Below are 26,550 nucleotides of genomic sequence, written 5' to 3'. Positions count from 1 at the left end.
TATATATGTAACTTTGTTGTAATGGCACCAGCAGTATCATATTTGGGATGAATTTAGTTACATATTAGAACATTTTTTGTAATTTAAGGTAGTACTAGCGCAACAGTACTATCAAAAAGTTCAGTCCTACAGTAGAAAGAAAAAGTTCTTCCTTGGTTACGTGCGTATCCAATTCATTTTGACTGAAACTGTCCCTACCACACACACACACAGACACACACACACATATAAACAGTGGCGCATCCCAACGAACGCATACTAACCATACGCTGTTGCCACACTTCATGCCTCAACTCTTCGTACTTACAATAATACTATACATTGGGACATTTAGACATTGATATCTTTAAAACTATGTAGTCAAAAATTATGATATTTTTGTATTATAGCAGTACATTAGTCTTGAATATTACTGTAATTTTTCATAAAATTGTTGGATGTAGTTTGATCACCAAAATTAGAAATATTTTATCGGAAGCCATTTTTGTAATGTAATACACGTTAAAAGTGCTAACTTGGACTTTCGTTATCTCAGTTTTCGCATCAGTCAATCTATTTCTAATTACACCAACAATTAGATAATATTTAAATCTATATATAATGTAAATTTCAACGAATTCTTGGATAATTTGTTTTGTGCATGTACTACCTTAATTACTAATTTTAAATTATAGAAATTTTTTGTAATTGTGAACTTTTACGAATGTAAAATATTGTGGATGTAAAATTCATTTTTCTCAGATTGCACAAATTGTAAGACAATGCGAATGTCATTATTACGTACAGAAGAATCTGCAAACCCGGCAATATTGAATTAAACCTACACGGAAAAAACAATATGGTTGATTCACACAGAAATCTGGTTGTGCCAACCAGATTCAATAGTAAAATACGGAACAACTATTTATGTGGTTGCTGTAACCAAAGAGCAATGGCTGTTACTTATGTTGCAACAGTGATAATACATGGTTAATACAAACGTGGTTCATTACGCGGCAACTACAAATGTATGTTTATACATTCAGAACCAGTTTTCACATGTATATATCTTTAGTTGTGCGCGTAGTGAATTGTTTTTGTTTTCTAACATCGCTGCTTTGCAATATAGCATTGATTAATGCAACTATATCGATATTTAGCTTGTCTATGCAAAATGATCTCCTTACTAATTTCTGGTTGCTACAATCAGATCACGCGCAACTTCATTGATGTAGTTGACACACTAAAGTAAGTAAGCCAAATCAACCATATATATAACTATCATACAAAGATATGTAGAATGATGCAGCTATTTGCTTACAACTAAATATTTTTTTGTTAGGTGCACTACATCTCTTTTTTTCTGTGTAGTTATTGGACGCAATCAAACAGCTCGTGAATAAAAAATAGTTCTTAATGAACATTATTGGAAGTTAGAGTTAATGTTTACATTTACAGTCAGCTCTAAATGATTTCCGAGTAACCTTGATGTTGACCTTGACCCTCAAGGTGGTCAATGCTATTAACCTTTATCGGCGCTCATTGTTTGTTAAAAAGTTGTTAACAAAAGAAGTTGCATAAAATAAATGTTATTTGTAGACACCCACATATATATATATATATATATATATATATATATATATATATATGTATATATATACAAAAACATGGAATTTGTAGGCTAGGAAGGTGCCAGCCATACGTACGTACGTATACACATACACACATTGCTCGCCTGCATGCGCGCTCGCCCGCCCGCTTGGGCGGGCTTGCGGTGTGTGCGTGTGTTTCTATTATATTTGAAGTTTTATAAATACATACTTTTTTTCACTCTTTTGTAAAAAATTCTCACTCTTTAGTTTAAGTACAACAGACGTGCCTCGCCGCGGTGCGGGGCATAGCCCTCCAGTTACACGGCTAGAGACAGGCATCTTTTTTATTAATACCTCTGAAACTATAAGCAACCGCCATATATCCGTGTTTATATTATTAAGAAAAAGTGTGTATTTATAAAACTTTAAATATAATACGAGCACCTTCATACACCGCGAGCCCGCCCGGGTGGGTGGGCGAGCGCGCGTACAGGCGAACAGTGTGTGTGTATGTTACTTTTTTTTATTAATATTTTGGAAACTATAGAAGATGCGTAAATATTTCCGTATTTCCATATATACTGTGTGCAAAAATTACGTTCAACTTCTAACTTCAACTTTTTTTGTTAATAACTTTTTAACAAACAATGAGCGCCGATAAAGGTCAATAACATTGATTTCCTTGAGAATCAAGGTCAACATCAAGGTTACTCGGAAATCATTTGGAACTGGCTGTGTAAAGGTAAACATTTACCGAAGTTAGTATAAAATTCCTCTACTATAAATTATTCCTGAAAAAATATCCAGTAGTAAAGAAAACAATATTACAAAAAATTGGAATTATTATATAGAGTGACGCAACTCACATATACACATAGAACGTATTTTGCAAACAACCGCATAAAATTTTGAGTTATTAATTAAAAAAGTTTGATGCATAACTATGCACAATCGTTCGACAATCTTTTATAATCAGCAGCTCAAAAATTTATGTGCTTATTTACCAAATGGTACACGGAAAAAAAAGTTAGGTTGAATTAACCAAGTATCTGGTCGAATATGAACGATCCAGAAATTCCAATTGAAGTAACCCGAATTCTGTTTAAGTTAAAAAATCTTGTTAACTTAAACAGAATTCAGATTACTTCAATCGGAATTTCTGGATCGTTCATATTCGACCAGATATTTTGTTAATTCAACCAATCCTTTTTTCCGTGTAGAGGATTTTTTTTTGTTCAGTTTGACTTAATGCACAAGTGCATAATGGGATATTGTATTTACCATACTTTGTACCATATATATATATATATATATATCGCGCGATTCACATTTATCAATCTTCTTTAACTAATAATTCAAAATTTGACGTGAATCTTATAAAATGCAAATGATAAACTGTAAGTAGTAAAGTAATAGAAGATTTTTATATAAAGGTGGTTTTCTATGATAACTTTGCATTCTCAAACTATATAATTCGTGTAATACCATGATATATTATATTACACGATAGCTATAGTATATGTCGCATAAAATTACTTTAAAAATTAAAGAAACTCTAAATTGTGTTCTGGTTGATGAGTTCTATCTGCACATTCGAGTTATGTCAGACATCCTGCATATTCTGACCTTATATAAGGTCAGACGTCTGAAAGACGTCTTAAAAATGTCTCTCAGTCATCAGAATATAAGGCGTCCTTATGACTTTAAGACGTCTTTAGAACGTCTTATGTCCCCGATTTTAGACATTGTGTTGTATGGAATGTATTATAAACATAAATTTTAAAAGAAAGTGACATGTCCGACTAATGACATTTTTTTACTTTTGACAAACTTATCTCTTTGATAAACTTATTTCTGATAAACAAATACAATGTTATTAAAAGGGAAAAATAAGTCCTTATCTTTTGCAAACGAGGAACGGAAAGTTTTAAATTCCTGTAGTTTCTGGCTGCAATATAGTTCAAAATTTATACATCGTATGTGTTATACAATATAGATAATTATGTAATTATATTAAAAAAGATAATAATTATATAAGATCCTCTTTCAGAGAAATAAGTTTCATCGATAACTTTTTTATCAATATTTTTATTTTCCGTTTTCTATTGTAAATGCTTTTATGTTTATAACTTTATTTACTATTGCATCAAAATTCTTTTTTAGTATATTAAAGTATCATTATAGAAATATAATGGATAATATGGATTAATATGTTGAACAAGAGGCGTTGCAGCTAGTATCTGATTGTTCATTTTAATTCTCATAATGCGAATATTATTTTGACGAGTATCGACTTGTTTCAGGAAGAACTTATGGAATCTCGACGACATTACCCAAAAATTACCGTTGTCGCGTTCCGCCCATCTGATCTCAGCAGTAAATTGCAATTCTTCTGGGCTATAAACGATTATCCTGAAAAAAGACAGTAGAAGAGATAACAATTGCGATCATGCGATATTATAATTATATATAAAATAATAATTTATAACTATATAGTCTGTATATAATATACCATGACATATGTTATACACACTATACTATACGATTATATAACTATATTATATACTATGTAATTATATAACTAAATATGTTCTATAAAAGTGTTTTGCAATCATAATTTATACCTCATTCCTACACTCCCCCTTATATTTCAGAAATTATTGTATAAAATTAAACATAAAATACTTTTAATACTCAGTTTTTTTTAACGACTTTTCTATTATAGTAAAATTAGTCACGAACATGCAAAATAAGTGCGTGAATGTATTTGTTAACGTAGATCTATTAACTAACTTTATCAAAAATATAGATATGGTTTAAGTGACAGACGCAATTTATATATGCGATAAAATTATTTTGATATTGGCATGAACCTGCTGCTTAGTTTTTACGATAGTAAAAATTGACATCGTCGTGTGCGCGTGTGCAGCGCAGCACTTTTAACTTTGTGCTGCTTATTATGTCAATATGTAGTCACAAATTTGAGAATAAGTTAATATTTAAAATTAATATTAAATATGTTAATATTAAAAATGTTCTGTCAGGATACCTCTGTTGATTTGTTTGCGGTTGCCACGATGCGATCGCAGTCTCAGTAAAGGGGGAGAAAAAGATTGAATCATCTTGAGGATCCACTGCCAGTGCTAGACCTTGACTCGACTTTCTACCAACTAAGGTCACAGGTAACTGTTCACCCAAAGACAGCGGTCCGGCTTGTAATGCTGACGTAGGCACGCTGAAGATACGATCAGTCGCCAGAGGTTGATAATACACGGTTCCAAGCTTTGGCGAAAACGTTATGCCCACCACACCATCCAGGAACTCGAAGGTGTCGCTTCCGATCTAAAGAAATGTCTGTTTAACTTTACTTGAAATGTATATGTATCAAGAAAAATCTAAGATAGGGATTTTTTGTACATGTAACATTACAAAATTAATATTTCTCAAAAATAAACACGAAATTAATACAATTAGACGAAATTAATACAATTAGACAGTTAGATGACCCGCTGGATTATATTATTATTTACTTTATAATTAATTTTATATAATCCATATAATGCCATGATATATATTGTACTATATGTATATTGTACTATATGATAACTATATGTACTATATGATAACTATATGTTGCATAAAATTTTTTTACAAACCAAAGGAATTCTAGATTGTGTTTTGAATGCATATATTATAGAGTCAGTAATTTTTAAATAGTTGGTAGTGCTTCGACATTGGTCACATAATCATCTTTCATATGTCATGTACATATGCCGATACAATAACCCTAATACATGAAGTTAACTTAATATACAATTTTAGAGTTCTCTATAAGAAATACACTATGCGCTCTAAGAAAATATAACTATATTTTATAAGGTTGTTATATCTGTTTGTATATTTGGCGTGAACTTTTTTCGTGTATCTTCAAGCATCAGTCAGAATCTAATATTTCAAGCGTATCATTCTAATATTGTCAGTAATGTTATCAAGTTACCTTAATTTTTATTATTTATTATAAATTTATTGTACTCATTCTACATTATATAAATAAGTAAACCCACTTTATACGTTGCTTGATCCGGATGAGGGAACATCGATGCGTGCAGTAATCGCCAACTTCTATCAGTAGCACCATCGAAAACGAGGATTCCTAAAAATATATCATCACGTTTTTTATCTTCATCACAGATATTTAAAAAATATATAATTCTTAAAGATGCCTAAAGCTTTTTGTAAGCTACATATATAGCATGGTCAATGGAAATAAATTTAGAATCAATATAACGAAATATAAAAAATATATGAATATCAAGAAAATGAGTAAAGTCGGCTCTATATTAAAGATTTATCTTAATCAAACTTGAAGTACAATAATTTTTAGTTATACTAATAATTAAATGAAGATAAAGAAGTGTAGTAAACGTTACCTGGGCCGGCGGTATCAGTCATATAAAGAAATACATCATTACATGTTTTTGCTGCAACTTCATCGATGACGATATTAGTCAACAAAGTATTCGGTCTTAAAACCTAAAAAATATATACAATAATAATTATTTAGGTCAAATATTTTTTTGCATAATTCTACACAGAGGTAATATGAATGTAACTTGTTTTCTCTCTAGGACAAATATGTAATATATCAATATACAATTATTTTACTCTCATTAACCTTTAGCTACATAAAGCAACCGGTTTCTATTACTATAATTATAAATAAAAATAATCCATATTGACTATTCACTAATCGTTTCGTTTTTTACAATATGCTTTTTCATAACCAATTTAGGATAAACTCGGATAAGATGGCCATACTTTTTTAAAATGCAAAAAAAAGAAATACATTTCTTATTATTATTTCTTAATAGCGTTTGGCATATTATTTCACTGAAGCTTACAGTACCATCAGAGTTAAAAGGAAAATACTTCTCATTGAAATTATTTATATATAAATATATAAAAATATCAAAACATGAGCATTGGTCATCTTACCTAAATTTTTCAGATAAGATGGCCATAACATTAATAGATAGCCCATATATATTTTATGTTCAAGTTTCTGTACCTATTATTTTATAAAATAATGAAAAAAGCATAATTTGACATATTTATTTTAGTATAAGATATTTATTGCATATTATTTGTGAAAAATATAATACATATATAAAATAGAAATTTCTATTACAAAACTTAAATTCTAAATGCAATCTTTTGATCGAAACATATTGCACATAAGATTTAATTATTGTAATCCCTTATAGAAATATCATACTAAGAATTATTGATAATTACTTATTATCCAGTATTTTTAATACTGAAAATAAGTAATTATCAATGATTCTTAGTATGATATTTCTATAAGGGATAGTAAAGGTAATTTTTGAAATATAACGACTTTCGTTTTATAAATGTTCATTGAATGATAATGGATCAAATATGAGTGAAAGACGGCCAGTATTTTTAACAAATAGTGAAAACAAAAATAAAAATGCATGTTATAATTTACGTACCTACTTTACGTATCTAACGTTAATTGCGATAGCTTAACTATAATTTATTCGACGTTATAGCTGTTTTAGTGGACATATGAGAAATTTTACAGATAGTCGAAAATAAAAATATAGTGTAATATTCATAATCTTGCTATTTCGAAAAATATACGCATATACATTACAATAAATATCGATTATCTTTGCGATTGATTACACAAACGCAATGTTTTTCAATTATTACAGAAATTACGGTCTATTGCTATCTTTTTCGGCCATAATAATTTATGGCCATAATAACCGAGTTTACCCTATAATAACGCACCTATTAGATGCGAACAGTGTTTAACTTTCAACTAGTGTTTATTATTTGTGAACTTTGTCCAAAAATTTGTGGACTTTGTCATTTTAATTTAAAATTAAAATTATTCCCGTTACAAACGTGCAATTTGTAATTTTCTATTATAAGAAAAATACCTCACTTACCTCACGTGGAAAAGTAACGTGACGCACCACCTGGTCGGTTTTCATATCGAAGACTACGACTTTCGGTGGACAAACGGGCATAAAATCATCAATAGACGTCATGACGCCAGCATCAACGACCCACAATCTGTTGCATCGATCCAGTCTGGTTCTATATACTGAAATTAACTTGGTGCAGTTAATTTCGCCTTTTCCGGCACCATGCCAATCCCACGAAGGGTATGCCTGAAGTTGCGGACTACTTTCTAGAGGTACGTTCCTCGGGAAGAAACTTAAGGTAGCAGGCACCCCCGCGCGCAATCTGGGTGTGCTGACAAAAACTCTGTCCCAATCTATTTCGATGCCGGTCATCACCACATTTTCTGGCCGATACTGATCGTGAAAATCACGATCGTATGGCAATGCGAAATCAAGTAACGGCCATTGCGCTAAGGTTTCCAACTTTCCCGCCCACCTCTCGGCGTATAGTGGTGGTAAAATAATCGCAAAAAGCGCTACGTACCTAATTAATAAATAGGCAAAAACATTTAAATCTTAGATTGACGTAAAAAAGATGTCGTGTTTGTCAAATAAAATAAAAAACAAAATCTTTCAATTTCGAAAAATTAATAATTGAATAATAAATGAATTAACAACATTGATTCTACTTTTTGTTAAAAATATACTTAATTAACAAAAGGAAAAATGTTTTGTAGTTCTCGCGCGTTAAAGAGAACTTCAAATTGGAATTTAGATATTTCTATTTAAAAAAAGGCCACACACACAATGTGATTATATGTATTTAAAAAATTTTTTTTCATCGAGATGCTTGAGAAACATGTATTTTGATTTTTCCTTCTGTATTTTTTTGTTATCTAATAAGGACTTTCTATTTTCCTTTTGACATTCAAAATATTTGAAATTTAATAGATAAATTAAAAATTATTAGATTTGGTTTCCGGGTTTGAGCTGCGTGGATTCTTTGTCTGATTCCGACATTTCGCAAACATTTCAGTCTGCTTCATCAGGGAGGAACGATCCGATGTGGGGTGTTCCTCCCTGATGAAGTGGACTGAAATGTTCGGAATTAGACAAAGAAAAATTCACGCGGCTCAAACCCGGAAACCAAATCTAATATTCATGGACACTGCAAAAGCCTCAAATATTAAATAAAAAATTGTTTGCACTAATCTAATAAGTTTATTCAAAAGATATTTAAAAGTATTTAAACGTTAAATGATAATAGAAGAAAAAATCAAAGAAAATGTTCTTTGAAACATTTGGATGAAAAAGAATAAGAAAAAAATAAATGTAATTATATTCTGAGACTTAAAAAAAACAGAGAAATGTCTAAATTCTTTATTTAAAGTTCTCATTAACACGTGAGAATTACAAAACTTTCGCGTTCCGTCAATTAAATTTAAAAATTTCTAACGAAATCATTTAAAGAACGAACATTTCATGTGTGAAAGATGGCAGCCTGCACAATTTTATTTGACAAATATTGTTTCCTGGTGATTTAATTGAAAATCACTTTTGAAAATTGCGCTATTTGTTGATTAATTAATTTTCTCTATATTCAACGATTAATTATAATTATCAACTAACTGTATACCATAGATTACTTATTGATCACTCACCTCATGGTTAAAGACTCGTCAATTGAAGTGCAAATCAAAGCTTCACCACTGTTCGAAGTAAGTTTAAAGAGCGAGTGGTAAATATCGAATATATACCGGAGGTGTGTACCACGAGTTTTCCTGACTGAACACCGACTGATCCAATTTACCAGTACCGACTTAAGAGACTGGAGACCACACTCGAACGTATTGTGTAACGAAACACGTACGTACTTTTACTTGTACGCACATTCGCTTTATCCAAAGGCGGCACACCTACATCTCCGCCTCGTCAAACGGGCCAATCGAAGACTATAGAATTTAACGTGAACTTTAACCAGTTTCGTGCAAATCCTTCCTCGTTGAAAAACGAAGAGAGTGGTTTATGATTGGCTACTTAACATTCATGCCCTCGTGCGTATTTTTCTGTTTTCTTTTTAGTCATGCGAGTTGAAACTTAGTAATTTCATCAGAATGAAGGGAAATCGTATGATGGGAAATCGATAGCGACGAAAATGTCTTGTGAATGTTCGGCGTTACAATAATTGGCAAAACTATCTGATGTTTTTTCGAATTAGTAAGGATATAATTATAATTAATGTGTTTGATTTTTTTTAGTTATATTCCTACAATATATATATATATATATATATATATATATATATATATATATATATATATTGGACAAGATAGAATATTTTCGTTTGAAATATTACAAATATTGTTAAATTTTTTCCACAAAAAATCTTATCCTTTTTCAATTAATTATGATTTATATATAAAAAAAATTGGGAGATTGGACTACTGGAATTATTTTATAATTTATACACAAATGCAATTGTCATAATGTAATATTAAATCTCGAGAAAAAAGATTCCCGCGCATGCAACTTTTTGTTAAAAAATGTCAAATTCTCGATGTATATTTTGAATCGACAACTTTCGACATTGAAATGACATCAAAATGCCGTTTTTACGGCGAATCATTTCTAGTTGTATTTCTTGAAGTATGTATACTGAGAGAGAAAATATCTAAAAGTTAATAAATATTTATTTGATAACAGTATATTTATTTAAATCTAAATTCTTTTATTTTAATAGAGTAAATAATTGCTTTCATGAAAAATTAAGATTTCCTTAAAGTTTTAAGGAAATATATAATTTATTATTTGAAAAATATTTTATATTAGTATAGCTAAATTTGCAATTAATACTCATAAAATTAATATTTAGTAGTTCTTATATATTTCTTCTCTCAGTATATTCGATTATAATCATCCAAGCATTTCTAATGATCAGTTATATTCCATAAAGTTTATAAAACTTGGTAATGTTGAAAGAGAAGTTCGACTGAAATTATAACAAAATATTAGTTTTAAGTATTTATCGTATTTATCGATGCAAATATGCATGAGACGTAACGCAACCTGCTATATGTACACGCATGCAGAAAGTTTTATATTCCTTCACATACGTTCGACATTTAGTACAACTCGTTAACACATAGGTTTGAAATTACACGTTTGCAGATGTTACAAAAGTAACTTACATATTAAATTTAAAGAGCAAATTATTTCTCAATGATTTATCAATTAAATTTCTTATCTTGTAATATCTTGTTCTTTAAATAATAGATAATACTACAGATCACGCTAAATATTTAATATGTTTATTGAATATGTTTATTTAGTTACAAATGTGAATAACCTGATTAATAAATATTTAGGCTTATATGACATAAATTCTTACCATAAAGATTATATAAAAATAGTAACAAACGACACTTGTTCGGAATACAGAATTATAACCGTTACGTAGACGTCCTTGGCTCGACTACTATCGATCGAAAGTGCCCGGAACTAAAGACCGCGCCCATTATTGCAGATACTTTTGATTTGGACATGTATTGGTGTAACTATATAGAGACATGCTGAACGATCTTAATCTCATGATTATTGTATCATAATTTTTTCTGTCTAACACATTTATTTCGTTCGTTCCATTAAGCTGTTCCTTTATTAAAATAAAAATATGGTAATCTAAAGGAATATCTCGGACATTTTATTACAAGAATAACAATTCCAAGTTAGCTGATTAGCATTTTCATATTTGATTAATTAAATTGGAAAGTTGGATTCCCTCTTTAATTATATAGAACAGCGTAGGTTACAAAAAATAGGGATATAAAAGCAAATTTAATTCATAGTTATTAAAATAAATTCCTCTCTCTTTTAGTTAGTTTGAGGCGCTCTCGACATTCTCGCTTATGTAGAGAGATCCAGATAATTAAAATTAATGTAATGTTATGTTTTTGGACATACAATTATTAATTTTATAAATTTATTACTAAATTATAGCAACAAAAAGATCTTTCACACATATAATGCTTTTATAAAATATACTATCTAAATAATTCAACTTTCATGAAACCTCAAGGAATCTGAGACAACCTAAAATATACAGAAATAATTGGAATAAATTTAACGATATAGTAAATTTAACGAATAATGTATTCTTTCAAAAATGTTTCTTTTATATCTAGCAGACTTTCTACAATTGAAAAAAATTGGAAATATTCGAAACTTATTTACCAATCAGGACATGTTTTTATTTGTATTGTTTTGGTTAGTTTATATAGTATGTGCGTTGTACGCTTAAATTCCGAGATACCAACCTTTACAACTAACCAATAAATCACTTTCTCTCCCGGAACAGAACTCTTGTTCTATACTTGTGCATACCGACCTAGCCTCCTTGTACTTCGTAAGACCTTCGTATTTCGCGTATTAAATACTTTAATTCGAGCTACTGTATATTTGGCATATTTTACAAGGATAGATTTATGATTTATTAAGACTTGATCTAACCATGGCACAAATTCCTCCATATCGTTAGAAAAGATTTTCTCGCACAATTGCGATACACGTTTCATATACAATACATCTTTTATGTACAGATATGTTTTTTACACTTCATGTATTTGATATCATGAAGATATCATGAAGATATCTCTAAGATATATATATATATATATATATATATATATATATATATATATATATATAATAAAAGATAAATTAATTAACCTCTTAACAAAAATTATAATATAATTATATTAAGAAATGATATTTGGTATGAAAAAGAGCTGCATAGGAAGTAAAATAAAATAGAAATAAAAAAATATATTTTTTTAAAATAAGAAAAGTTAATATTAGTTAGTTTAATTAGCCGCAAGGTAAAAGAAATTTTAAAAGAGGTGGTTAAGAAAAATTCTTTTTAGATATATAAATAAATAAAAAGAAAAAGGCCAGTGTTCTCGAGTGTTTGTGAATTGTAACAATTTACGTAAATCTTCGGACACTAAAATTTAAATTTCGTTATCGATATTTACATACAGACGCCTGCAAGTTAGACTCTTATTGCTCTTTTTGTTTTTATTTAATCGGCATGTTTATATTTACGTTCACGCGTCCGCGAATGTGTATGTCTGTTTATAGTCTGTTTATAGTCCTAGTTTATAGTCCTAGTTACATTATCTATGTAATTGAGTAATCTAATTAAAAAGTCATTCGATTTTTTACCGATAAAATGCATAATTTATAAAATAGAGCAATGGGATACAGTCTGGTATTGAATTATTGCGAATCGAATTCAAACTCGAATTAGAGATCGCATTAATCGTTGCTCAACACCACGTACAGAATAACACGATAAACACCATAGCGTGATCACAATTGTCCTCCATTCCCACGACAAAGCGGAAGCGGTTCACTATCGTTGGTCGACTATTGCAATGAGGCGACTCGATCCATTGACCTGTGAAGCCGCAAATTATTGTCCTATCGTATGGGTAAGAGCGAATGTTCATAGAAAATATTTTTGCACGCAGGTAATAGCAGGATTGGGAAGTTGCTTCTATTAAAGCTACTTTTCTATTAGCGGAAAATGCTGTCACCGCTACAAGCCACCTTTGTTTCAGTAACGACTTAGTATCGGCGTTATTATAACATTTTTTCGTTAATAACAATAATAGCGATAATACAATTACATTTTTTAGTTAATGATTACATAATCTCGTTACTTTTATCATGACTTTGCACATGTAGAACACATATATATCTCAGTAAACATCAACTAACAGTACGTAATATTAATGTTATAATTTTCCATTCAACAAGTGCTTCTGTTACATAGCACTCACGTTGTATATTTATATTGTGGAGTAGAAAATTATGACATTTTTATATTATGTTACCGATAATTTGTATTTACTGGGATGGAATATATGGCAATAAAAAAAAGAGGATCCTTAAATTTAATACAAACGGAAATTGTAATGATTTGTCGCTTCTTGAGAAATGACAGCGGTTTACTAGTTTTAATAGGTAACGAGTTATTTTTAAATGGCAACTTTCTCAATCCTGAATAATAGTTACATAGCATTATCGCTCCACATACCGTATAAGGTATACAAAAAAAAAAAAGAAATGAGAAAGATTCCATTACTAACTTTAAATAAAATTTATCCTGATAATAACCAGTGAATCACATAGAGAATAGTGTACAGAAGGAGATGATAATAATTACAACTTCATATATAATATTTCTTATATATAATTACTTCCTAGTTGAATAATTATATTTTTTGGACATTTATCTCTTGTATAATAGAAACATATATTTTTAAAAGATTTGATATTGTAATATGTCTTTGACCAAGATTTCTTTGCTAACTCGAAGCGCTTTACGCAATCGATCGACTAATGATTTACGCCTACGCTTTCAATTTCGCTTGCTTAAGGCTGTCTGGCATGTTTTCCGCGACACCATAATTCTAAATCAAATGTTAATATAGGCAACACGCTCATAGACATTAAACGGTTTATTCAATTGTAAGACATTATAAGTTATTACATCAAATAAATATATTAATCATCAAAAATCGTCAAGCTCGATTGGTCGACTGGAATGAAAACTTGTTGGCAACTTGAAGGAGCAAAAGGGCGTATTTTTGATAAAATAATTTAAATGACAATTCGTATTAGTCACCGCAATATTTTTTTGCGTAAAAAACGTTTTTGGTATTTTAAATAACATTCAATTTTAATTTAAATATATATAATTTTGTATCAATACGCATGCATTCGCTGCCAGCTGTTTTGCACGATCAGCATCATCACAGATAATTTTAGTTAAAGTAAAAATAATATATCATATAGGATAACTCTCCATATTACTGTGTCTGTTCCTGTTAGTGTGCCTTTGCATTTAAATAAACCATAAAAAACTAGCACAAATAGAAAGAAAAAATATTTTTGTGTTTAATACTTTAACTTAATAAAAAAAAAATACTTTATCTATTTATTTGTAATAATTTTTTATGAATTATTTAAACAGAAAGACACATTAATAGAATAGGCATAATAATATGGACAATTTTATCCTAGCTAAATTATAACATTAAAATAAACAGGACGTCGTGTATGGTTAGCCACCATTGATGGGTGATAGCAAAATGATACAAATGTATTATGTTTAATATACAAGATAATATATAATGCATTCAGAAAACAAGACGATATGAATAGAAAAAGTTCATTATCGGCCACTATCTGTCGTATGGCATGAATCAAAAGTGCGATATTGGCCATATTGGTTTCAGAATATCTTCTCTAATCACAAAGCGATTATTCGAACAAGCAATTTGAAGAAATTATGTTTCCAGTGAAAACGAATGGATTTTATACAAAAGAAAATTTATATGTGCGTATTGTCATCATGTAGCAAGTTACTATCGTATTTAAACAAGGGGATAATATAAGAAATATTATGACAAAAAAAAATACAATTCTATTTAGAAAGGATTTTGACAAAAATGCAGTGGAAAGTGCTCCAACATTTTTGTAAAAATCACGACGTTTCATATCCCATTTATATTTAAAACCGCTTTGATTTGTGTGTGTTCGTGAAAAAGACGTCCGTATTTAACACTATTTAATGTCTCGATAATAAGAAAGTTCTATCGTTTATAAGTGTATTTAATAATTTATATGAATTTCTTCTATATAATAATAGTAATATTTTTTAGTATTTTTAGTACTTTGCGAAAGTATAAGTGTCAGTTTAAATTAATCACGACGCGTTGACAGCGGCATTATAACACGACATGACGAGACATTTCAATATACAAATGAAACTCCATCACGTGATCACTTCCAACGCGCTGATCGGTGCATATAGGAAGTATTAACACGAAATATTGCACGGTAGTGAGCACGGAAATCATGCACGCTAGTCTGTCGCGTTCGGTGCACGAAGGTGTCTGGCATGCGTCGAAACACGCACATTACGAATTAGCATACACAACCAATCATACAGAAAATCGTGCACCGTGTGTGTGTGGCGACTGAATATTGATTGACGATAAGCGGCGCGGGGTATTGGTGAAACGCTGACTCGGTCAACACCGATTTACGTGGCGCCGAACGCGTTAAAGAATGTAGTGTTATCACTTTTTGTTTGGTAATATTTTGCGAATATATCTTATTTCAAATTTAAACTATTATAATTGAAATGTTGTGAAAGACGAAATTACTTCTGGTTGCACTTACTCTTACCAAATGCAATAAGTTCGCCACGCTCTATTATCCAGACTTCAGATCACGCGGAGAATTAAAATAGTAAAAAAAGTTATCTACTCCGTAATTAAATACAATTGAACTTTCGTTTCGTATTGAATGTCATGTAAGACCAGGAAGATAATCCGATCTTGAATATCGATTTTCATCGAGAATCCAGCGTATCATTTACGCTTTATGTATATTGACGCAAATGTATCGCTTTCAAGACAATCAACGTGCTAACTGGATATTTATTGTGAAATACCACCTATTAATTAGATACGAAGATATGAAAGGGAAATCATTGCTGAGAAATTCTCGGATTAATAATCAATAGCTTTGTGTTCTCGTTGGAGCATTAATTGTAAGCGACTGTAAGCGATGGTTACGAAAGAAAAGTATGTAGAATTTTAATACAGCGAAAACATCGATTCCCAAAAAGTGACATGTGACTTGTGATGAATTGTCTGGGAGCAGTTGATAATTTCGAGAAGATTTACTGACTAAATACAACGGAGAGAATTAATATAAAGTGATTCAACTTCCGACGTAAAATTTATATTGAAGAGATGAATCTAAAGAGTGCTCAAAGACGAAATTAATAGAACGAAAACAACATATGTTTATTTCTTCATCGAGAAAGAGAGAGAAAAAATATCAGCGATTGACATTTCTATTTGACCGTTCGTTGCCAGATGTTGCGTAATCAATATTGAAAGGGAATCGCAATCTATCTCGGTGAGCTCGCATTTGACTGCTACGGATGCAAACGTAGAAATAATCCATATAATATATTTACAACAGTGGAGATGCAACGATTAGCTTAAGGCACATCACGACGTGTCTGTAGCGCAAAAAAAGTTGCCCAATTTGTCGGATTAGCACCAGTCTCGATGCGAAATTGAGAAACCATCTGTCACATCTGCGTGTGCTGTGCTGTCAATACTCGTACGTCGACAATAACATATACACGACTCTCCTCATTAATTGCATTCATGGTCGGTGAAGCGAGAACACCTTCTACATGAGATTCAACGCGTGATTGGCCCCACAACCAACGGTGCCCTGCATGTAATCGGCAAAATTGCTCTCCAACACGCGCATTTGTCCTCTCTTGTAATCAGCCATCACGTGTGTGGCCAGGTTGCATTCGTGGCTCTTATAAACGGGCTGGAAACTGGCAGGCACAAACGGAGTGATGCTATCCCACCTGTAGACATCGGCCTCGCCTTCGTATCGGAAAAAGAGCGCGATGCCATTGTCTGTGCCCAGGATGATCATTCGCCTGGGTTTTGGCCCGAGATCGTGTATCTTGCCATGAGCAGATCCGCTCCGAAGATGGTCCGTTCGAATGGAGAACAGCCGGCTGCCGCCCAAATATGTGAAGATCAGGCAAGTGCTACCATCTTGACGACGTATTAGGGCGAGATAAAGTACATCTCGGCGGGAGCAATTCGTGGTTATGGCTTGTGGAAGAACGACGCGATATCCTCGACTGGAAGTCACATCGTACACCAGAATCGCTCTTGTGGCTGCGTCAGACACATAGATGAAGACTCGGCCGTCCGGATTGTAGTCTGCGACGACGTATTGCAACCGAGATGAGGCACTCGTCAGGTCGGATAGATCGACGCTTTTCATCATCTAGAAGAGAAGTATTCGCTACGTTGCTTTATTATGTGTCAATTATTATTTATTATTATATATTAAGAAAAGAAACACATTTGAAAATTTATTTGCGGGATAAAAGTTCATCTTGCAGAAATAAATTTTATTTTATAGAAATAAACTTTATACCTTATGAATAAATTTTCATACATTTTTTCTCGTGTATACGCGTTTTATTATCGCATAATTGAGAGGTTGATTTCGTTAGCACGAATATTTGAGAAATAATAAATATGACATTAATCGAACAAATACTCTCTATTTTTTTTTGAAATTGAAAGATCAATACAAATTTATATCATATATGATGTTTATAGATCTTCTGCAATAGAACTTTTTGCGCACAATCAACAGCGACTTGGTTGTTATTAGTTCTTTTATTTATTTCTTAATTATGTTTATGACTTGAAAGGAAAAGAGCCAATGTCGGTTTCTTCAATTTTCATTTGTGGGAATTTTAGAGTATGTGAATATTTCAGAATTTTTAAATATTCTTATATTGCAATACTGATTCAATTATTACATAATGTGAGGAAAAAATCCGTTTTAATAGAATTTTTCGCAGCTATTCGTCACGCTATAAAGAACATAGTTGAATTTCACGTATGTATGTTATGAAACATTTGTGCGAAAGGAAAAAAGAAAGGCGATGCGAATTGGTAACACAACGTGCGCATAGATACATTTTAAACTTGTTTTATATTACATTTCATATTATCATTTCATATTACAAATTATACAAATGGATTATCTCACCTTGCCGGTTTTTACGTTCAGGGCGACAACCTTTGGCGGACATTTACGTATGGGTTCTTCGAGAGAGTTTACGATACCCGAATCCAGCACCCACAGAATATCCTGAGGATCCAAATAAAGGTCCACAACATTTTGCAAGGCGGAGCATGTTCCCTCTTCTTGAAACGACCAGCAAGGGTAAGGGAAAAGATTGGCCTGGCAGTTTTTATCTTTCAAAGATACCTTGGCTAAAGTTACTGGTACGCCAACTTTAAACCTGGATATATGTTTTAAACACATATTAGTATCCTTGTCGAATCTAAAAACGTCGTCTTTACTTCGCAGTTTTTATACAAACGACAAGTGAAATAAGATCCCCATAGCAATTCAAATGTACATTTATGTAAAAGCTTAATTATTTTTTGGTAATTAAAACGCTTTATAATTAATACGTTAGCGTAATTATCTATGTGAATGGTGTACTTATGTTTATATAACACATAGTTTTGCACTTGCACTCTCATGAATAAGTGAAAATCGTTCACGAGCAGCATAGTGGAATTAATCACGTGATTTAGTAATCGAGAAATGTATGCGTGTGTGTGCAATTAACTATATTAACAATAAATATGCAACACGTTTTTATAAGTACATTAATTATATAAAACATTATATTATGTAAAACAATCATGTATAAATAGTTTAATATCAAACAGCGCTTGATTATTTAAGTGGCAAAAGAAAATGCTATTGTGCTCGTAAATATATCTGAACGATTTGTTAACCACTCTTGAAAGGAATGATTTAAATGTGTGTAACACGGTTTACTTATTACATACATTAACTTTGCACGATCTTTGATAAGATATAACGATACAGGTGCATGACGTTAGCCTTGCGGGTCTATACGGTAGACCTGTGCAAATAGATCAAATGTATACGTGAACACTTCCATAGAAGTCCGTAAAGACTTGATTAGAAAGTGTTGCAGATAATTTAATCTATCTAATTTATCTGTGTCTAACTTGGCCCCTATCGATGAAATCTAGTAGTGGCGGACAAAGAAAAATGACGTTATGATGATGAGGCATAAATACTGCCGCTTTTATGTTTCAATGTCACCTTAGTACGTCATTATTATCAGAAGAATAACTGAAAAATGCCATCGAATGGACAACTTGCTCTGCTTGGGATATGGGACACGCTTAGAACATTATAACTGTACATTATAATGTAAGGTTCGCAACCTTACATTATAATATACAGTTATAATGTCCTAAGCATGTCTCATATCCCAAGTAGAGCAAGTTGTCCATTCGATGGCATTTTTCAGTAATTTTTCTGATAATAATGACGTACTAAGGTGGCATTGAAACGTAAAAGCGGCCGTACTTGTGCCTCATTATCATAACATCATTTTTTTAATCGTAATATTAGGAAATTCTAATCAATTACTACTGACCTACGCTTGAGCGGTTTAAACAAAAGACAATGGCTGCGCTCAGCGGAGCGATGCGTTCAGTAATCAGAAATTTGCAAATCTGATTGGTTTATGTGTATGTTCAGATCTGGCCAAGGTCTAAAATTACACACCAACTGGATAGAAAATTGCTTAGTAGCTTACATAAATAAACACACACACACACACACACACACACACACACACACACACACACACACACACACACGTCTCATTCTACTGAAAGCAGCCATTACTTTTTTTGAAACGTCCCAACTGACAGTTTAACTTTTCTTAAGTCCATAATCATCAGCAATTTACAAACTCACGTTTAACTTAACTTGATCACGTTTAACTTAACGTTTAATTAACTTGATCATTTCTACGATAGATACTTCATATATCGGCCGTTCTTCACGTAACACGATTCATAACAAACGTGCTTTTTCTGTACTGACCTCTAATTTTATTTTATTCGAAGTAAATCTAACTAGATTGGTGGATCTAACAAAGAATGTAGTTGCTCTTTTATCCTGACGCGGATCAAAAAGGAAAACGCAATCTCGTCAAGCCAGTCAGTTTGAAAGTATGCCTATATAAGGATCTACTCCTTTATATAGAAATTTCTTCTCAACATCACGATAGAGAGACATGTATAATACAATTTATATACAATACAATCTCAAGTGATGTTGTTTCTTCCGAGTCCTTTTTTGACAAATCTTACTTTGTTGCTTGAATATGTCTATAGGTGTGAAATAAATTTACAAAGTGGAATTTATACGCAAAATATGCTCATACCTAGGTAAAGCCAGGATAGCATCGTCTTTGTAAATCACAGCTCTAGTGGCGAGGACATTCTTCGAAATGTAACGACCACTGTTCTTGAACATGCTCTTCGTGGTCGGGCAAGGCCACTCGAAAGGCCCACCAGTCCATACAATATTTCTGTCGTACTTCGTAAAATCGTGACCTCCGACGAGAGCGACGGCGACAATAAATGTCACCGCCAGTGAAGAAAGCATCTTTGCTGCTTTTTATATGAATTTCCCCTACCTTTGGAGAAGACCACGTCTCTTTTCCCAGTCGAATTGATTCGAATAAACTGGAAGATTATTCGGATTGCGCCAGTTTTATAATCCTGTCATATCAAGGCAACGTTGCGAAATGTCTCGGTTGGAAAAATATTTTTTGTCGTAATGTACAACAGGGGGTTTGACACGAGGTTTCTTTTTATCGTTCCTGATCGATCTGATGCGAACAATTTCGTATAAATTCGTATAAATTTTAAATGTGAATTGAATGTAGATTAAGTGTAGAGCAGATAGAAAATGCTATTACGCTATGGTTATAATCTTTAATATTAATCAACGTTTATAAAAAAAATTGATTCATTGAGGAAAAATGACCTTACACGAACTATATATCAACTATATTTCAATTTACATTATTTTTTCCGAAAAAGACATAAAGAAGAAAGTTAGATGTAAAATAATCTTTTTCTGTAAGTAATAAAAACTATTTTTTTTGTAGGTAAGCAAAGATAGTTGTGGATAAAATATAGAACATTTAATACATTTTAACCCTAAAACAAACATTTTTTAAAAATTTTAAAAGAGTTATTCTCTTTTATAATAATAATATTAATCATAATCTTAGTTGTAATTATAAAAATAGAATCAAAGAAACAATTTATAGTATGATAATTAAGTATAAATTATAAAACTAAGTATAAAGTACAAAATAAATACTATAAAATAAATACTGTACAAAATAAATACTATAAAATAAATAGTGAAAACTATGATACTATAAAAATACTCTTGATAACTACATTCTTTCATATTTTTAGTCTACTAATAATAGTGAAAATTATATAAAAAAAATGCTATATTTATACGAATATAAACATTTTGAGAAATTTTATTATGTATAGAACAAGAATACAAAGTATAATGATTCTGTTTTTCTAAATACTTTGATTTTCCTAATATAATGACAGAGTTATATTTAAAGATAAAGAAATTGAAGATAATAAATATGCAATAATAATAATAATTGCAATAATAAAAAATAGACTGGAAAAGATCGAAGGGAAATACAATAAAACAAAATAAAATAAAATAAAATAAAATAAAATAAAATTAAAGGGTTATATATACAAGATTATATAACTATACAAGATTAAAATAGGAAGTAAGAAAGGAGTATATATATTCTGTAGAGAAAGGAGCGGAAATCTCCGATATGATAAATTCAGTGAAATATTTCCTGTTTTATTGGATTTATTTCCTGGTGGAATTCCGCTTATTAATACCATTCGTATCTTCCTGGGTTTGTCATTATTTATTAACAATAATCGAGAATGCATATACCACGAGATATTTCCTCCTTACATATTCGGTCAAGTCTGAGTAAAAGAGTCGTTGCAAAATACTGAGTAAGGAGGTAGTAAAAGTATGCGATAAAATTGTAAACAGTCTCTTTCAGTGTATAATCAACGCATATAAGTATAAAAACGTATAAAAGATACCCACATTTTCAGATTATTGTCCAACTGATTGTACGAGAAATCTTGTGAGTTTTTATATTTGTAACAGACATTGTTGTTATACATAGAGTATATTAATTTGGCGTTATTTATCTCTTTATTAAATACAACTCTTTATTAAATACCATTTTTGTTAATTTCGTATTTGTACATATATGTGAGTATACATATATATAAAATTTACTAAAAAATCACAGAAATTTTTGTGCGTGTATGTGGACACGTGTATACTTATTTAAATCCGTTTTTAGTTAAATCCGTAGCTTTTTAACAGCTCAAATAGTCTAATGTACATCTTTCTTCCGCTGTAAAAATTTCTGTAAATCTGAATCGTGTACATTTAACACTTTTGTGACATTTTACTTGTTACTTGTTACTTCTTACTTAACTTTTATATTATTGCTGACAATGCATCAATCATGTGGTTCCAGCTACTACGCGTATTATAAACTTTGGCAATTATTTTTTTAACCTATTAACCCAAATGTGCTGAAATTTTACATTGATTTGAGCCATTTATTTTACTACGGAAATGAGATCTGTTGTTTATAAAAAGTTCCTACCAATTTTGATGTCACTTTATCGAATAACGTTGAGAAAATTAAAAAAAATTGCAATTTATGCAAAATTTTTTCAAGATAGAATAAAAAACGCAAACGTTTTTAGGGTTAATTTTTTCTTTTTCCGTTATTTTCTCCATAAAAGCGTATTAGTATCGCTCGGGAAAGTGTCTAAAACGTGTTCCCGATACTTTAATTTAAAAAATATGCCATGAGTATTTTTTCAACAAACATGGCGGTATCAAAATGGCGATCTGAAGCGTTTAATTCGAATTTTTATTTATATTTGATTATTAATGGAAATATATATTTGGTTATTAATGGAAATTATTTTAGGATCAATATTACTACAAAATTACATAGTAACTTACATAGTAATTACATAGTAAAACAATTTCGATAACCAAATATAAAGGAAAATTTGAATTAAATGTTTCAAATCGACCGCCATTTTGGTATCGTTATGTTTGTTGACAAAAAATCCATGGCATATTTTTTAAGTTAAAATATCGGGAATACGTTTTAGACATTTTCTCGAGCGATACTAACACGTTTTTATGAAGAAAATAGCAGAAGAAGAAAAAATTAGTCTTAAAAACATGCGTTTATAAATATTATTTTGCAAAAATTTTGCATAAATTGCGATTTTTTAAAAACTTTCTCAACATTATTTGACAGAGCGACATCGAAATTGGTAGGAATGGTACTCTTTATAAACAACAGACCTTATTTCCGTAGTAAGATGGCTCAAATCAACATAAAATTTGAGCACATTTGGGCATTAATAGGTTAAATAACGAAAGGTTTTTCTCTCTTTTGTAGAAATGACACGTTAGAAGTAATCTTATTGACAAATTTTATCATGTACTTATGTAGAAGGCGAGCGCAGGATGAGGCGAATCCCAATGAACGCCCTATGGATGGCGATCTTGGCGAGTGGCTTGTCGATAATTGTATGCGACAAGCAAGTACTACCAGAGCTGTTGTTCATCTTATCAGGGCAAAGCTTAGACTGGCCATGTCAGAGCACGAAAAATATCTACGAGACGAGTGGACGTTACATCGCCAGGAATGTTATTTCCACGAGGATGCAGATCTATAAGGAGGACGCTATTATAGCGATGCCGCGATACAAGCCCGGCGTGCCATTCACCTTAGGTGTTATGTCCTTGAAGACGAAGGATTGCACGCCGAAAGTGACACCTTTCCCATGCTGGGCGATTCAGGAGGAAGGTAATTGTCAAGCCTTGCAAAGCGTGGTGGACATAGATTTAGATATTCAGGACATTCTGTGGGTGCTGGATGTTGGAGTCGTCAATACTTTAGAGCAACCGGTGCGAAGATGTCCCCCGAAAGTTGTCGGTATCAACGTGAAATCCGGAAAGGTATGGGAATAAATTTAGTATTACAAACAATGGAAAAAGTTAAATAGTAACTGTAGACAAATTTCCAATTTGTGACTGCACCACTGTAACACTTGGACGATCATTAATATTTTTAGAGAATATTCTTAAAGAGACAACATTTTCAGGATTAAATTATTCTTTTTGTGACATATTGAGTAGTAAGTTAAGTTGATATTCACAAATTATAAATCTAAAATTTTGCGAAGAAATATAATTTATTCTAATGTCAGTGATACTTATCGTTTAAAGGAAATATGTATACGTGCCCTCAAAAAGATAATATTTCGTAGGTCGTGAGAGTGATCGATTTGAGCTCCCTGGTGAACCCGTTGTCCCGTTTGCAATATCTAGCAGTCGATTATGCGGAAGACGGTCAGGTGTACGTGTACGTGAGCGATGCCGCCGCCAGATCCATAATCGTATACAATGTTACCGCGGATAAGGGATATCGAGTGGTTCTCCCATCAGCTGTTACCGCCGGTGTCGAGAGAAGAGACGTTCTCTATTTGGCACTGGTGAAAAAAAGCTGCGGCACATCGATTCTGTACTTTACCTATTTAGGATCCAATAAACTCTTTGCGATCAAGGCCGTGAACTTGAGGAAAGGATACACTAATGGTGCTGTCGTAGCTGTTGGACCAAAACAGAACAAGATAGTCCTTCTCGGAACTGATAACGGTTACGCGATCTTCTTCCGAGTTAAAGGTAATTTTGTATTTTATATAAATGATTCAAGCGTGATTTGAATGTCGATGTAAATTTTATATTAGATATTTTGTTAAACTTAGTTCTCATAACATTTAATTGATTTATCTTTATTTATCTTAATCTTAGATTTATCTTTATTTATCTTAATCTCGACACACATAATCAACACGAATGAATTGCTCAATTTCAGGTGAGTCGGATGTCTACATGTGGAACACCGAGACATCGTTCAATCCTGAGAACTTCCTTCTAGTAGAGAGAGGCAGCGATTGTCGACTACCGACACAAGTTATTCCTGGTTACAAGAAACTTATGTGGGTGATCGAGAGCAACTTCCAGGATTATATACAGAACACCGTTAGTTGCCCGGGTGCGTCCGTGGCCATTCATCCCTTGGTTAAGACATGCGAAGAATAAAATTTCATCGATCGAGCCACTTTCTTCTCCTGTGACTTAGACTTCGTTGTCATATTATTTACACAATTTGATGTTGAGTAAAAGGAAATCGACGATTTCAACAAGTTCAAAATTCGATGCACAAATGCACTCACAGCGATCCCTGGGTCTCTTTGCAACAGTGAAAATATAGCAATTAGCGTAGAAGGTACATCTTCCATTTACAAAATCGAAATCGAAAACTCGGCAAAATTATATTGATTTTAACTCAATTTTCTGTAGGAATTATACGCAAATCAATGTCATTTCAATTTTTTATCAAAATAGAAGATAATAATTGTTCTCTGTGTGAAATTACAATAATTGTTTTCTGTAATTATCTTTAAACATTAGAAAGGTAGAAAAATGAAAAGTTTCATCGATCTGAAAACTTTTTCTTGATTTTGTCGCTGATCTAGTCATATAATCAATAGAGTTCTGAGTTTTTATTTTCTTAGATAACTGCTCTAATCTATGAATGTTGTCTCTATTAATGTAATATATTTAAAGAGCTTCTTTTCAGTAGTGTAAGTAATTAGTGAATATAATTCCGTCATAATTAGTGTAATTGCAATTGGCTAAAAACACTTTTATAAAAGTCATTTTACGCGATCCAAAGTCGCGCCACCGGACAAGTTGACCAGTGCCAGAGTTAATTGTATTATTGATACCGAAATCCAAAATGAAATTCATCGAAACCCAATTTTCGACACTGATTTGTAAAATTTATAATCTGTTTGAAATTTACATTTTATCTGTTTGGTGATCATCTGTTTGATAATCTACAGTTCATATCATGATAAATAGAAATAAACGAGGGAAAAACGAAGACGTAATTTAAGTGTTAATGTATCGTTGTAACCTCTTAATTCCTGTTATGTAAGTCGATTCAAATGACTAATAAACGTCAGCTTATGTAAATGTATACGAAAACAATACGAAAACACGTGCTAACTTATGTAACCTGACATATGGAGACGCGCAATACATCCGTTTGTGGTAAATGCAGAATTCCTTAGAGTTTTTTTATCTTTTCAATGTTAATCCTTTGTTTAATTTGCGAATTAAAATATGAAAATTTTGCGAATTAAAATATGAAAATGCCCACAGCCTGCAAGTAATTTAGGACTAAGCACTAAGAATTTTTGAAAGATTAAACTTGAGAAAAGAGAATGGATGAAAACTGTAAATATAGAAAATTGTGTTTTCCAAAAAATATCTCGAGTAGATTTAATATTAATAAAATTGTACTTTGAAGTTTA

General features: G+C 31.5%; 2 protein-coding genes across 3 annotated transcripts; one reads left to right on the top strand and one right to left on the bottom strand.

The window, feature by feature from the left end:
* Window positions 1-3,691: 3,691 nt before the first annotated feature.
* On the bottom strand, window positions 3,692-20,755 carry LOC116850450. Its single transcript, XM_032828760.1, has 9 exons — window positions 20,430-20,755; window positions 18,191-18,446; window positions 16,791-17,410; window positions 14,384-14,388; window positions 7,550-8,043; window positions 6,002-6,104; window positions 5,636-5,724; window positions 4,621-4,913; window positions 3,692-3,983 (listed from the first exon to the last, which is right to left on the bottom strand). Exons 1-9 carry the CDS (start codon window positions 20,651-20,653, stop codon window positions 3,731-3,733), a joined length of 2,337 nt encoding a protein of 778 aa, XP_032684651.1. The 5' UTR covers window positions 20,654-20,755; the 3' UTR covers window positions 3,692-3,730.
* A 1,204-nt stretch (window positions 20,756-21,959) lies between these two features.
* LOC116850448 (major royal jelly protein 1) lies at window positions 21,960-26,550 on the top strand. Of its 2 annotated transcripts, none has more exons than XM_032828753.1 (4): window positions 21,960-22,205; window positions 23,616-24,124; window positions 24,436-24,850; window positions 25,044-26,550. In XM_032828753.1, exons 2-4 carry the CDS (start codon window positions 23,630-23,632, stop codon window positions 25,268-25,270), a joined length of 1,137 nt encoding a protein of 378 aa, XP_032684644.1. In that variant the 5' UTR covers window positions 21,960-22,205; window positions 23,616-23,629; the 3' UTR covers window positions 25,271-26,550. The 2 variants fall into 2 exon arrangements, with proteins under 2 accessions (XP_032684644.1, XP_032684645.1); XM_032828754.1 differs by lacking the exon at window positions 21,960-22,205 and adding an exon at window positions 22,318-22,336.

Source organism: Odontomachus brunneus, unplaced genomic scaffold (assembly GCF_010583005.1).
Source record: "Odontomachus brunneus isolate Ranch 3 - 2012 unplaced genomic scaffold, Obru_v1 Obru_scaffold_146, whole genome shotgun sequence".
NCBI classification, from domain to species: Eukaryota; Metazoa; Arthropoda; class Insecta; order Hymenoptera; family Formicidae; genus Odontomachus; species Odontomachus brunneus.
This window is presented reverse-complemented; position numbering and strand designations above follow the sequence as displayed.